General features: G+C 64.7%; 1 protein-coding gene across 1 annotated transcript; it reads right to left on the bottom strand.

Annotated features, from left to right (window-relative positions):
- Positions 1–1618: 1618 nt before the first annotated feature.
- LOC309594873 (metabotropic glutamate receptor 2-like) lies at positions 1619–5243 on the bottom strand (the record flags this gene model as incomplete). Its single annotated transcript, XM_082321273.1, has 4 exons — positions 1619–1730; positions 2106–3470; positions 4203–4659; positions 5229–5243. 3 exons carry the CDS (start codon positions 5241–5243, stop codon positions 2488–2490), a joined length of 1455 nt encoding a protein of 484 aa, XP_082177399.1. The 3' UTR covers positions 1619–1730; positions 2106–2487.
- Between the last annotated feature and the right edge of the window lie 7790 nt (positions 5244–13033).

The following is a 13033-nucleotide window of genomic DNA, read 5'->3' as shown; positions in this document are numbered from 1 at the left end:
CGGGGGGACGGAGGGGGCTTGGGCCCAGCCTGGCAGCGCTCGGCGGCTTTCCCGGGGCCGAAAACGAGGAGGAAAAGGTGAAAATGTGCAAAGGGCCTGGGGGGGGGTGTCTCTGCTGGCCCAGGGAGGGGGGACGTGGGACACGGCTTGGCACAAGGGGGACATGAAAGGCCCCACACCAGGAAATCGGGGTGGGCGATAGGGCGAGGGCAGTGGGTGCTGGGGCAGGGCTCGGCGTGGCTCGGGGCAAGCGGGGCGTGACTTGGTGTGGCTCAGCAAGAGGGAGTCGGGTTGTGCACGGCGGCTTGGGGCAAGGGGCTTGCACCACAGCTGGTGCAGGGGTGGGGAACGTGTACCACAGTGCAGTTCAAGGGCCGGGGTCTGTGCACTGCGGCTCAGTGCAAGGGACGGGGGGCACGTTCACCGTGGCTCGGGGCAGGGGGATGGAGGGGATGATGTGCACCTCAGCTCAGTGCAAGGGACGGGGACGTGGACGGACCGTGGCTTGGTGCAAGGGACAGGGGGACACGTACCAGGGCTCAGCGCAGGGGATGGGGGAATGTGCAGAACGGCTCAGTGCAGGTGACGCAGGGGACGTGCACCACGGCTCAGTGCAAGAGACGAGGGGACACGCACCATGGCTCGGTGCAGGTGACAACAGGGTCGTGCACCACGGCTCAGTGCAAAGGACTGGGGATGTTCACCATGGCTGGGTGCAGGGACAGGGGGTAGTGCACCAGGGCTCAGGGCAGGGGACAAGGGATGTGTAACGTGGCTCAGTGCAAAGGAAGGGTGACAACGTACCATGACCCAGCGCGTGGGACGTGTAGCTCGTGCTGGGGCGGGGGCCGAGCCTCCCGGCTGCCTCTGGCCCCTGAGCGGGCGGTGCCGCGGGCGCTGCTCTCCCTGGGGAGGGAGCCGGGGTGCAGTGCAGCCGCAGGCAGGAGCAGCAGCACCACGACCTGGCCTCCCCGTCCTTCACAAGGACGACGTCGTGGAGTCCACCACCTCACGGCCGTTGCGCACTGTGGGCACGTACTGCGAGGCCGAGCCTGGCCAGGAAGGCAGCAGTCAGGGGCAGGCTGGGGTCCGGCAGCAGCACTCCCCCCACGGCATCCCACTGGGGTGGGCGATGGGTGCCCAGGGTGCTCCGTCCCCCAGGGCTGGGGTCGAGGGTGCCCAGGGCAGCTGTGTCCCCCCTGGGTTGGTGACAGGGGCCGGGGCCGGGGGCAGCTGCATCCCCCGGGGCTGGGGTGGAGGGTGCCCAGGGTGGCCGTGTCCCCCCAGGGTGAGGACAGGCCCCCGGGAGTGGTCCCCCCCAGCAGACCATGCTGCAGCCTTGGGGCTCACAGCCACATGAGGCAGGGGGAGATGGGGGATTGGGACAGAGCCAAGGCTGAGCCATAGGGGACACAGCAGCCTCTATTGCCCTGTTCCCAGCTGTGCCCTACCCTGCACCCCTGTTTCCTTCAGGGGCCCGTGCTGGGCTGCCCCCAGCTCCCTGCCAGGAAGGGGGTGCTGCCCCCCAGCCCTTCCCCAGCCCCCCTGCACTCACCGTGGGACTGGCTAAAGCTGGCGGCTGCCACGCTGAACCGAGCGGTGCCCACGTGGTGGCTGGCCACGTTCTTCTGGGGTTGGAAGAGTATGATGTGGAGCTTGGGGGTGAAGAGGCAGCCAAGGACCACGGTGCCGCTGAGGCTCACTGAGATGCACATGGTGGTGGTCTGGACCTGGAGACAGCGGTGGGCATCAGGTGCTGCTGCCGCCAGCCCTCTGCCCCGAGTGGGGCAGGATGAAGCCCTCGCTGTGGCACCAGCCACCTCCCACCGGGCAGAGGCTGCTGCCTGCACCCCACAGGCACATCCCACCCTGCACCGGGTCCCTCCGTCAGGGTGGACCTGCTGGAGACCCATGGGCAGAGGATGGGCACTGCCCTGATGGAGACACGCTGCTCCTGCAAGGGGGGGCGCACCCTGAGCAGCACCCCACCCAGCCTCACCAACACCCCTCATCCCAGTGCCTGCTCCCACCAGGGGATACAGGTCCTCTCCAGAAGCCCCCGACCGCAGCCACCCCCACACAGTCCTCCAGAGCCGGCAGGGCACCTTGCTGGGGGGTTGAGGTGGTGCAGGGTGCACCCCACGCTCCTCCATCCCCTGCACTGCTCGGCTTCCCAGGGACCAGGCGGGCCCTGGGGTTGGCATTCATGCGCTGGGGCTGAAGGGTGGCAATCACTCCTCTGCAGTCAGGTCAGAGGGGGTCTCTGGAGGTCTCAGGGGCATTTCCCATCCTCACCCTAGCAAACAGTCTGCCAAGGGCAGTCCTTCTCCCCAGGACTCGTTACCCCCTCAGCCACACTTCACCCGGTAACGAACGCCCCAATGCAGAGGTGACCATCACCAGGTCCATGGCCGAAGACCCTTGCCCAGGCCCACGCATCTCCTAGCCACAAACCCTGCGGGGCCCAAGTCACCAGGACCGCTCCGATCAAGCCCTTTTAGAGTTTTCGGGGCATTTCCGTGTCTTGAAGGCATAGACCGTGCAGAGGACCATCAAGAGGACATTGTAGGTGAGCGAAACGAGCATGTTGGAATCGCAGTTGTTGCACTTGAGGGTGACGATGTACCTCTTGTCAGGCTCCGTCTCCTTGCCTGTGCCGGGGGTCTCCACCAGCAGCCAGATGATGACGATGATCAGCTGGCAAGAGATAAGGGCCATGCAGATGACCACCTGTGACGTGGGGCTTATGAACCGGGGGCGCTGGACCCCCTCCTTCACCCCGCTGAAGATCCTGGTGATGCGATTCGTCTTGGTCAAGAGGGCCGAATAGCAGACGGCGAAGGACGTGCCCAGCCCCAGACGCCGGAGCGTGCACACCTCGGTGGAAGGCTTTGCGATGAAGATGAAGGTCATGCTGTAGCACGTGAGGACCCCGGTCAGGAGAATGTAGCAGAGCTCCCGGCCTGAGGCCTTCACGATGGGGGTGTCATCATTGTTCTTCACGAAGACTCCAGAAACAAAGAGGGTGGAGATAAAACCCAGGCAAGAGATAGTGACGGGACCAATGGCCCAGGCGTCTTTCCAGCGGATACACTCTTGGGGCAACTCGTAGCAGCCATTCAGGGTCTCATTGGGCCAGTAACCGAGACCGCAGTCCACGCAGGTGAACTCATCCAGCAAGTACTCGTAGGGCTGGCAGGGGATGCAGATCCAGCAGCATATGTCTCCGGGCTGCATGCTCTTTCTCTCATTCTTCTTGCAGGGGTCGCTGCACTGGGACACGGGGATGGAGGTCTCAGCCCAGGGGATGAGGCTGCTGTTGAGGATGAGCCCCTCAGCCCAGTAGCCCACCTTCTGATACCGATACCGCCCGTCCATGTGGTGATAGTTGAAGATGTTGTAGCGCCCGATGCCATCACCGTAGCGGTCAAATCGAACGACACTCTTGGTGCCTGCTGGCCTGAACGGAGCTGGAGGGAGAAGAAAGGGAGATGGTGACTACCATGGGGCAGGAGAGTGCTCGCTCCCGGCGTGGAGGCAGGGCCCCTTCAAAGGGTCACAGCCCACCATGGTCACAGGCAAATGTCCAACCTGTTCCCTGCCTTCACTCTCATAATTGCTGCCTATGCACACATTAGGAGCAGGAAAGCAATGGTTGAGAACTATCATCTCCCCACATGCCTAAATGCTCGGCAGCCCCAGCCAGCTCTGCAGGGACAGAGCGGGATTTTTCAGCCTCCATGGCTCTCAGTGACACCTGGGTAGCTGGGCTCAGCCCAAGTCACAGAGCACAGCCACACTTCTAATTCATCCCCAACTATGTAGGTCCCTGATCAAGGTTCTCCCTCCACTTTAATCCCTGAAATGTGAATAAATCATGGCGCTTCCAAGTGAGGTCTCCAAGGCCTGACGTTCCCGGAGGGGCCCCTGTGGGGCCGGTCCCACCCAGCTCTAGCAGGATGGAGTTGGTCACCAGCTTCTCCACACTGGGGACAGAAGGCCTAGATTGCCTCCCAAGGGTGATGGTGAGCTGTTGGCATCTTGGGACAACCACAGCCCATAGCACACGGGTCCCCAGGTGTGGGCAGGCTGGAGGAACCGGAGGGCTTTGGGTCAAATACGGGTCTCCTTCCTCCTCCCCGTCCCTCCACCCATCCCTTTCCAGTTAGGCAGCCAACCCTTGTCTCCATCTCTGGACTCACCATCAAAATTAACATTGAGCATAAAGTCCTTGTAGAACCTCTTGCCATTGACGGCTTTCATGGCGTTGCAGAGCTTGGTGGCGTTGGGGCACAGCACCTGGTGCATGTTGTGGAGAGAGCGGGCCATGGCATAGACCGCATTGACCACAAACGTGATCTTGGACTCTGGCTCAAACTTGCCTGTCTTGAGGGAGTACCGGCTACAGTCCTGCGTGTGGAAGCTGCACTTGAACTTCTGCTCCCAAAAGTCCCGAAAGCAGGGATTTCGGCTGTTATTGTAGGGGTTGAGGTTACGGAAGTAGGCAGCAAACTCCTTAATGGGGTAGGCTGCCAGCTCGATGGTGATTGCTCCCTCCGCCACTGCTTCACTGCCAGCCACCACGCTCTCCAGGGCTCCCCACCCATCACTGGCCACCCACATGAAGGACACGTTGGCTCTCTGGGCAGCTGCCAGCAGCTCCCGGACAGGGGGGGAGCGAGGAGCCCCCCAAGCATGGCCACTTCTGCGCCACTGCCCCGGCAGGGCAGCCCCAGGGGGCGCAGGGTCCTTCTCACCCCTTGCCTCCCTCCCTTCCTTCCGCAGGATGGCGGGGAGACCCCCCGACCACCCTAGGCGGGCCTGGGAGGAGGAGGACAGAGCTACCTGAACAGCAGCACCCAGCTGATCACTGCCCCCACCCCATGGCTGCACCTCCCAAACACACAGCACCCACCCCATCACTGACCCCATCACGGACCCCAAAACTGAGCCATCACTGACCCCATCACTGATCCCAAAACTGAGCCATCATTGATCCCATCACTGACCTCATAACTGAGCCATCAATGACCCCATCATTGACTCCAAAACTGACCCATCACTGACCCCAAAACTGACCCATTGGGCCCATCACTGACCCCATCGACCCCATCACTGACCCCAAAACTGAGCCATCACTGACCCATCACGAACCGCAAAATTGACCCATCTTTGATCCCATCACTGATCCCATCATTGACCCCAAAACTGACCCATCACTGACTTACCACTGACCCCACCATTGACCCCAGCACTGACCCATCACCGCACCCCTCTCCCCTTCCCCTTTTCCCCTTCCCTCTCCCCCCGGCCCCGTCCCGCCCGTCCCGACCTCGGGGCACCGCCGCCCCTCAGCGCCCGGGGCCGGGACCCCGCTTGCCCTCGTACGGCCGGGCTGGGGCCGTGGGCCCCGGCGAGGGGAGCGGGGGGGGGTTCTGCCCTCCCCCCGCCCCCCCCGCGGCCAACCGGGGGCTGGTGGAACCCTGCCACGCACCATGGCAACCGTAACCGGGGGACCGCGACATCCCCAGCAGTTGCGGGAGGGCGTCGGGCTTGCCTGTGTGCCCGCGGCTTTGGGGAGAGAGGAGCGACCCCCGCGGGCCTCGTCCCGGGCCTCGTGTGGAAGAAGGAAAAGCCTCGGTGTGCCTGAGGGGCTGGGGGCTGCGCCCCCGCTCAGCCCGGCCGCAGGTGGGGGTGGCAGCAGGCCCCGGGAGCGAGGGGACGGGGACAGAGGGGTCCCTGCCACAAGGGGGATGCCTCCGGCAGAGATGAACGCCAGCCCCACAGCAGGAGGAGGAGGAGGAGGAAGAGGGAGTCAGTCCCGTCCCCCTGGGGCAAGGAGGGCTCCTGCGGAGGGGGGGAACGGGGGCACTTCGGGGGTGCCCCCCTGGGGGGGGTGACGTTGGGGCCCTTTGTGACACCCTGTGTCACCCAGCCCTGCCCCTACAGTGTCGGTGTTGGGTCAGGGTGGGAGCAAGGAGCCCCCCAAGCACGGCCACCTCTGCGCCACTGCCCCGGCAGGGCAGCCCCAGGGGGCGCAGGGTCCTTCTCACCCCTTGCCTCCCTCCCTTCCTTCCGCAGGATGGCGGGGAGACCCCCCGACCACCCTAGGCGGGCCGAGGAGGACAGAGCTGCCCCAGCTCCCAGCTCCAGGCCAAAGCCCAGTGAGATGTGTAAGCTTGAGCCGCTGCAGGCAGGTGAGTGTGTGGGCGCTGCAGGCAGGGGGCTGCCCACCCTGCTCTGCCCTGTCCCAGGCTCCCATCCCCCAGGCAGGCTGGCATCGGGGCTCCCACGGCACAGTGGCCAGGGAGCCAGCCCTCTCATGGCATCCCGGGACAGGGACTCTCCCTGCCCCGCAGTGCCAGCGTGTCCCTCACCTGGGCAAGCCAGGGCCCCCTCCCCGTGCTGCCCTCCAGCATCGCACCTTTGCCCCTGGGGCACACAGGGGACACCAGCATCCCAGCCTTGAGCCAGGGCTGGTGACATCACCGGGAGCTGGGCAGAGGGCTCGAGTGTTCCCCCCTGCCTGCCCCCCAGCCCTGCCTGCTCTCTCTCTGCCAGATTCATGCCACTCTGCCTTGGCTCTGCCCAGGGAGGAAGCGTATACCCTGGGCATCATCCGAGCCTTCCTCCGGAGCAGACCAAAGGTAACCTTGGCCAGTTCTACGAGGCGGCGCCCCTGTCTCCTGGCCGATCTTTCTGACCCCATCCCGTGCTCACAAGGTGCTGGGGGCTGTGCTGGCCACCCCGCAGCTCTCTCTCTCCCCCCTGACACTGTCTGTCCATCTGTCCCCTCCCCGGCTGGCAGCAAGAGGACCAGAAGCTGCAGTTTCTGGCCTCCGTCCACACCATCTGCAGCACTACCAGAGTGGACTCCACCATGTGGGACATGCTTTACTTCTGCCAGCTGGAGGTGGCGGAGACCATTGAGGTGAGGGGACAACCAGCCAGGCTGAGGCAGGGGCAGCGTGCAGTGGCATGGCCCTGGGGGCAGGAGAGGGCTCGGCCAGGCAGCGGGGTGTGGATGAGCACTGCTCCGGGTCTCTGTCCTTGTAGATGCTCCAACGCCACCTGGGTGGCCCGGCTGGAGCCCAGGCTTGGACCCGATGACATTTGCAGGTCTCTCGGCCAGCCTGTGGCTCTGTAATGGGCACAGCCCTTCCCACCACAGGGCTTGGGACCGCTGGGTGCTGGGTGGGGAGGGGGTGCCAAGACGGGGGCACCTGGGCTCTGCCAGCCCCGCAGGCTCTTGCTGGCCAAGGGAGACTGCCCATCCCGATCCGTCCCACCCTGCTGTGCTCCACAGGTGCTGCTGCAAGAGGAGCCCGCTGACCACCTGGACACTGCGGTGCGGCAGCAAGCCATGCTGGCCATCAGCTCCATGAGGTAGCTGCCCCAGCCCCCAGCTTGGCCTTCCCGGTGCTGGGCAATCCCAGGTCGGGGGCTTCCCCAGCCCTGGGTCCACGAGGGAGGCAGACAGCAGGGCAGGGGGTGCCACAGGGTTTTCCCCCTAAAGGCGAGTGTCAGCGTCATGGGGGGGTTGAGATGTCCCCTGCAGTGTGGGGATCAGCCCAGGTCTCCAACCCCAGGGTCTGCTTCCTCCTTGCTGGATCTGAAGAGCAATTCTCTGTCCCCACAGCCAAGCGGGGCTGCTTCTGCAGGAGAAGAGCAGCAGCCTCCTCCAAATCTGCTTCTGCAGCATCTTCCACCTGCCTCCGCAGGACAGCCAGGGACCCACGGCTTTCCTCTACTCCCAGGTACGCCACAGGGTGAAACACAGGGACCTCCCCCACCCCGAGGCCCCTTCCTGGGCACCGCAGGGCCACAGACACCCCCCACCCCCACCCCGAGGCTTCCAGGGCTGCCCCCAAGACTCTGTCCGCCTCACAGACCCTGGCTGCGATGGACAGCATGCTGCAGGCACTGGTACGCAGCGCCGGCCCTCTCGGCATCCTGGAGCTGCAGAAGATCTTGCAGGTCGGGCCTTGGCACAGGGTCGCCACGGGCAGTGACCCCCGGGTTGAGCAGTGCCCCCTGCCCAGTGCCTGGTGCAAGGAGGGGGGCAGGGAACATCCCTCCTTCCCTGCCGTGCCCCCCACCCAGCCCGCTGCCTCCTGGCTGCTGCCAGAGACCCTTCTCCTCCTGCCCCAGCCCGCCTCACCCCTGCAGCCTTGCCCACTGCCCATCCTGCCCAACACTCCCTCCCAGATGGACCTGCCTGCCTGCCTGGCAAGGGGAGCCCAGCCCTGGGGCTTTCCCCTTCCAGCTTCACCACAGGCCATATCCCAGAGCCCGCACTGCAGGTCCCCAGGCAGGTGGTCATCCCAAAGCCTTGGGGTCCTCGGGTGGGGGGCGCAGGCACTTTTTTAGGTGGGAGTGAGTGGAAAGCAGCAGACGCAGCAGCAGGAGTGCGATGCGGCGACCTGCCTGGCCGCAGCAAGTTGCTGCGAGGGGCAAGAAGGACACGTGCCCCATCCTGGGCACTGCCCCGGCGCAAGCCTGGCTGGGCTGGGCTGTGCCATGCCACCTCCCTGGCACATCAGCAGCTTTTCTCCTCCCAGCTCCTGCTGTCCTTCACCAACTCCCAGCTGGCAGCAGTGCAGGAGAGGGCCATGGCACGGATTGCCAGGCTAGCCGAGTTCATCACCACCTGCCCCCTGCTGCAGGTACGGAGCTCCTGGCCTGGGCAGCCCCTGTGGCCCTGAGCCCCAGCACCTCCCGGGGAAGCTGGGCACCCAGTCAGCAGGAGGTCAGGAGCAGGAGTCTTTGCCCTGCCCCTGTCCTGTCCATGCTCTCTCCCAGGGCAGAGCAGGGCTGCCACGGGCACAGGCAGGAACCTGCGTCTGGTAGCGCTGCCCTGCTCTGGGCTGCTGCCTGGCTGCTCTGGGAGCAGCTGGGGCTCACCTTGTGCCCATGCTGCCTCTCTTCCCCCAGCTCTGCCCCTGCTTTGCACAAGCCACAGTCAGACATCAGTGCTCCAAGACACATCGGTTTGCGATGCTGGGGAAGCTGGTGGGGCACCTCACCCTCTGCTGCACCTGCAAGGACCAGGGGACCCGCCACGAGGCTGCAGAAGCTCTCTATCACCTGCACACCTTCGTCCTGCAGCAGAGAAGTAAGAGAAGCTGTGTCGGGCTGGGTGCCCTGAGGCATGGGCAGCCAGGGGCCACTCTCCTTGGCAAGAGAAAGCTTGATCCAACCCGCCTGCCCGAAAAGCCATTTCCCCTCACCCCTGCTCACACTAGCCCTGGACCCTCCCTGGTTTCTGCTCCCCAGACCTGTCTGGGTGCCCTCTTTCTTTGCCAGTGACTTTTCAGCCCGATGCTCTCAGACTGCACCTCCAGCTCTGCACCCTCGCTCTGAGAACCCTGGTTTTGCTCCTCCCCAGGCAGGTGGCCCTGGCTGCATGACACAGGGCAGCTGCAGGAGGCCTGGCAAGTGAAGCAGCCCTGGCAGCTTTCACAAAACGGCTGTGCCAGCGAAATCTTCTTGGTAAGAAGTGCCTTCGGCCCCTGACCAGGGGGGTCGGCATGAGTGAAGGGATACCCAATGCATGGGGATGATGGGAGCTCGTGCTGTTTCTGAGCAGGGGCTAGGCAAAGGCCCCCAGCGAGCTCCAGTTCCCCACGGGACCCTGACCCCCACTGTCGGTCTCCTCCCCAGCGCACCCTGACTCTGCGTCTCACTCTCGCTGCACAGCTGAGATGCTCTGGGTGACACTCTGGGTGACAAATCTTCCCTCCTCTCCTTCATCTCACAGATGTTCACGAAATACCTCCGACCCTCCGACCAGGCAGACATCATCCTCATGGCCATCGAGAGCTTCAGAGACCCAAGCATCTACAGCATCAGTGTGGCTGCCCACATGGTGGACATCCTTGTGGCAGACCCTGCCTTCCAGGCAGGGCAGGTGAGGAGCCCGTGGGTGGCATGGCCGATGCTCCAGCCCAGCGGGGGACCTTTCCTCCCCCGGCTCTGCGCCTGGCCAGCACTGATGCTGTCTCAAGCCGGCGTACTGCAACGGGAACGGAAGCACCTCCCAGTGGGAGCTGGGTAAACGGCCACGCTTGCCCTGCTGACATCCCCACTCCCACCCACGTCTGCCCTCCAGGTGCTGAACGTCATGTGGGCCATCTACAGAAGCCTGCCCTCCATCAAGGCGCTGGTAGCCCTCAACAGCTTGGACAGGGCCCTGCTGGTGCTGATGGGCAAACATCCCAGCGAAGTGGTGGCCAGCCTGCTGCAGTGCTCCCCAACGTGCACCCCGTACGGGGCCCACCATTCTTTGGGGCTCCTCTCACACTGGGAGGGGGGCCCCAAGACCCTCCTGAGGGACTTCAGCCCAGCCATCCTCCGGGGTGTCCCCGCTGACAGAGCCCTGGTTTCCCGCAGTGTCGCCATGGCCATGTGGAAGACGATGCTGTCCGAGCCCCAGGCTGCAAAGAAGGTGCTGCAGGAGCTGCTCAGCATGCTGATGAACCAGTCGCTGCGCAAGACCTCCACCTCCCCTAAGGATCACCCGCGCATCTGCTCCCTGGCTGTGAGTTGCTGACCTCCGGGGCTGCTCTCAGCTGTGCGGGGCCGCTGCTCCCCTTCCCTGCCCACCCCAAGCCTTGACCTCCCCAGGGGCGCAGGGACATCTTGGTGTTTGGGTGTCTTCTGCAGGCAGCCAGGACGATAGGCGAGATCCTCCTGCAGCCCACCTGCCTGCAGCAGGTGGAGGCGATTTTCCCCCAGTTTTTCCTGGTGCTGCTTTTCCAAGTGTCGTTCACCACAGAGCTGACGCTGCAGGAGGTGCACATCTTCTGGAAGGAGCACCAACAGGATCTGCTCACTCCCATCAGGTGCTGCATCCCTGCCCTCTCATCCTTGCCAGCCACCTGGAGCCAAGCCAGGGCTCCCAGTGGGAGCTGAGCATTTCTTCTTGAGCAGGTCTGCGGTGCAGTCCATGAGAATGCTGCTCTGCAGCATGGGCTTTGAGAGCCAGGTGCTGGCCATTGAGGCGCAGGGTGGCTGGGACACCCTGCTCAGCGCCCAGACCCACCTCATGGGAGTGCGGATTGTGGCCAGGTGAGAGCCCCTTCTCCCTGCTCCTCGGGGACTGGGCACCCCATGCCACCCCCACCCTTGGGGCTGATGGCAGCAGGGTCCCTGTTGCTCAAAGTGCTGCAGAGTGGTGATGTCCAGACTGGTGCAAACCCCAAAGAGATGTGCCTGCCTGGCTCAGGCCTGACCGTGCCTCCTTCCCCCTGCCAGGGAGATGATGAAGACCCCAAGACCCCTGCGCTCCACCATCTTCTGCCATCTGGCAGAGCTCCTCAGTGTGGAGGACCCCACCTGGGAGATGATCGCCATGGTCTTCCTCGTCGAGGTGAGCCTCGAGGTGGCACTGCTCCAAACTGCCTCCAACGCTCGGCTCGCCCATGCCCACCGCTGGGGGGGGAGCTGGGGCGGTGGGTGGGCTCCGGCTGGTACCATGGAGGAGCAGGCGAGCAACCAGGGCGGTGTGGTGTGGGGCACGGGGGCTCTCCGCAATCCCCGCCGCCTCTGTCCGGGTTTGGTCTTGCCCCAGCCTCCTTGCCCTGAGCTGATGGTTGGAGCCAGCACCACACCAGCTTCCGCTGCACGTGTTTCAGATGCTGGGCTGCACCGACCTCGGTGAAGAGCTGGACCGTGCCCTGGAAATCTTCCCCATGTATCTGCGGAGCCAATGCTTGGGGATGCCCAGCCTGGTGCTCAGGGGCATCCTCAGGCTCACCGAGAGGCCCGACACGGTGAGTAGGGGACAGCCGGGAGAGCAGCCCAGGCTGGAGCAGTGGGTAATGCGGCAGCTTAGGCTTTTCTGGGCATCGGGAGCTGTGCCGGCTGCAGCCAGCTGTCCTGCCTCCCTGGCCCTCTGCCCCATGGCTGTGCCGTGCAAGGAGAGAGGCAGCAGTGCCAAGGGGACCGGGCTCCCTCTGCCAGCATGTCCGGGCAGGGATGCTGGCAGCAGAGCGACCAGCCTGAGCGTGGGGTCTGCAGAGCCTGAGCGGGGGGTGCTGAGCCCCAGGGTGAAACGCAGTGGCTGTGGTGGGGGCTGCTGGCAGCTTGGGCAGCTTTGCAGGCAGTGCTGGTCGCCCACCAGCCTGCCCAAGGGGTCTGGTGGAGAAGGAGGCAGCCAAGGGCTGGCAAGGAGCCAGCGCTGCCTGTCCTCCCCCTCTGCGCCCTGGTCTTGCCATGGCCATGCCGGTAAGCCCTGTCTGCTGGGACCTTGCCCTCGTAACCCACGCTGCCTGCTGAGAAGCCAGCGGGGAGGCCAGTGTTGGCGGAGAGGGTTTTCACCCCTGCGATTGGTCGCTGCTTTACAAAAAGGAGGTGGCATGTCTCACACAGGCAAAGAGAACCCTTGTCCTGCTGCCACACATCATGGAGCAGCTGCAGGATGCTGACAGCGATGCCAGCGCCCTGGCCCTGTCCGTGCTCAGCAACGTGCTCCAGCTGCTGGAGGGGAAGATGCCCAGCCTCACCGCCCTGGCACTAGCTGGCAAGCTCCAGCCACTCTTCAACAACGTAAGGCTGGGGGACAGCTCCATGCCCCCTTCACCCGACACCTCCATTCACGCCTCCCACTGCAGCCCCGTGCTCTGCAGGGGGACGCTTGGCCCCACAGCCCCCAGACCCCATCGCTGCCCTCGGTGGCTCCGTGCTGCGTCCCAAGCCCCCGGCATGGACTCACCCCGGCTCGGCCTCCCTGCCGCGGTGGGGACGGTGGTGGCAGGAGGGCAGCAGGTGTGCTGAGCCCCACCAATGCGCACCCTGCCCTGGCAGCATCCCCCAGCCCTCCGCAGGGTCTCCCTCTCCGGACCCCAGCCCCGGGGACCCCAGCCCCCCTGAGCAGACCTGCATGCCGCAGCTCACTCCCTTTTGGAACGGGGTTGCCTGCCACTGGTTTGGGGACATCCATCTCCATGTCAGCCCCTTGCACGCCATGGGCTTGGGGCTGAGGTCCTCCTCCCCTCCTCCCCCAGGAGTCAGGCACCGTGCGGGAGCTCTC

The sequence above is a fragment of the Platalea leucorodia genome (assembly GCF_965183815.1).
Source record: "Platalea leucorodia genome assembly, chromosome: 9".
Taxonomy (NCBI): domain Eukaryota; kingdom Metazoa; phylum Chordata; class Aves; order Pelecaniformes; family Threskiornithidae; genus Platalea; species Platalea leucorodia.
The sequence above is the reverse complement of the archived record's forward strand: the minus strand, read 5'-3'. Positions and strand labels throughout refer to the sequence as shown.